The sequence below is a fragment of the Sphaeroforma arctica genome (assembly GCF_001186125.1).
Source record: "Sphaeroforma arctica JP610 unplaced genomic scaffold supercont1.5430, whole genome shotgun sequence".
Taxonomy (NCBI): Eukaryota; class Ichthyosporea; order Ichthyophonida; genus Sphaeroforma; species Sphaeroforma arctica.
Window position 1 is genome coordinate 1 of NW_014035128.1, and position 1,973 is coordinate 1,973.

The following is a 1,973-nucleotide window of genomic DNA, read 5'->3' on the forward strand; positions in this document are numbered from 1 at the left end:
GTGTGTATATATATACATATACATATATATGTATATATATATAGTAACGGCGCTAGCACCTTGTGTATTCAGAATGCTAGGGGACTGTGATCGTGGCTGTGCACAAGGTGTATGAATGTGTATACAGTTGGAGTCGAGAAGGCAAACTGTGGCGGGGGATGTGAAAGAGACGTTCCTCTTCACACACACACACAGGAACGTATGTGCACAGGCACACTCACAAATTACATACTACACCAGCGTATTCGATCACACACATAAGTCCACGGACTACGGACACACACACTAAACACTTGTCACCACTCTCACTTACATACGTATGACTCATTTACATATGCTGTGTGTGTGCGCGTGTGTGTACACTCTCTCACTTACATATACAGTGCGTGGGTGCGTGTGTGTACACTATCTCACTTACATATGCTGTGGGTGTGTGGGTGTGTGGGACTCTCTCTCACTTACATATGCTGTGGGTGTGCGCGTGTGTGTACACTCTCTCACTTACATATGCTGTGGGTGTGTGCGTGGGTGTACACTCTCTCACTTACATCTGCTGTGCCTGTGACATTTCAGCCACAGCCGCCGACATCACACTGCCGCTGCTGTCGCGGGAGGCTATACCCATCCCGGTATTCGTCCCGCTATTGGCCACCCCTAGACGGTCTGTAGAGGCATGACTCATCGGCGACATGCCTATAGAGAAGTCCGGGTCACTGCCGAATGGGTTGGGCTGTACTCCGGGTTTTGGCGGGCCGGCTTTGGTGAGGTGGTGGGGTGTAAGTGCTGTTCTATAAATAGCACACAGCCTGAGCACCAATCAGCAGAAGAATGGGGCGCATATGTAGATGTATATGTACTGGCGATGGACGGGTGTCCCAGATATATCAGACGGGTCTAAATAAACGTAACGTAAACAAATAAACGTATCCTGACATGCTCGGGCCTTGAGCATAGATAACATCCCTAGTGCAGAATCACAGTTAAACGTACCATGCACCGCAACAGTTCAGTGTACTAGGGATGAGCATCAAACGCCTTTCTTCTCTACCGACCAATCAATCCCACGAATCCAGCCTTGTGATATCTACAGGTAGGGTGGTTGATCGACAATATACAGAACACAGGCACAGACCAACACACGTACACAGACACACACGCAAACACACAGACACAGACACAGACCCAGACACAGACACAGACGCAGACACAGACACAGACACAGACACAGACACAGACACAGACACAGACACAGACACAGACACAGACACAGACAGACACACACACAAGAAACATGTACGCACTGGCGAGTACTTACTAGAAGCTCACACACGTCATGGCCGGACTCATATGCGTACAGGTACAGCATGACTCACCATACAAGTACATTATGACTCACCGTAGACATAAGCATGACTCACCATACACACAAGCATGACTCACCATACACATGAGCATGTCTCACCATACACACAAGCCTGACTCACCATACACACAAGCATGGCTCACCATACACATAGGTATGACTCACCATACACACAAGCATGCTCACCATACACATGAGCATGTCTCACCATACACACAAGCATGACTCACCATATACACAAGCATGACCTACCATACACATAAGCATGACTCAGCATACACGAACAGCATGACTCACCATACACATAAGCATGACTCACCATACACATAAGCATGACTCACCATACACATAAGCATGATTCACCATACACATAAGTATGACTCACCATACACGAACAGCATGACTCACCATACACGAACAGCATGACTCACCATACACGAACAGCATGACTCACCATACACATAAGCATGACTCACCAGACACACGAGCATGTCTCACCATACACACAAGCATGACTCACCATACACACAAGCATGACTCACCATACACACAAGCATGACTCACCATACACATGAGCATGACTCACCATACACACAAGCATGACTCACCA

The 1,973-nt window shown here is 47.6% G+C and overlaps 1 protein-coding gene across 1 annotated transcript; it reads right to left on the reverse strand.

The window, feature by feature from the left end:
* Window positions 1-544: 544 nt before the first annotated feature.
* Window positions 545-756, reverse strand: SARC_14988 (hypothetical protein; the record flags this gene model as incomplete). The annotated part of the gene is made up of 1 exon (XM_014290881.1): window positions 545-756. A coding segment is annotated over one exon (212 nt), but the record flags the coding sequence as incomplete, so codon positions are not given.
* Window positions 757-1,973: the final 1,217 nt, after the last annotated feature.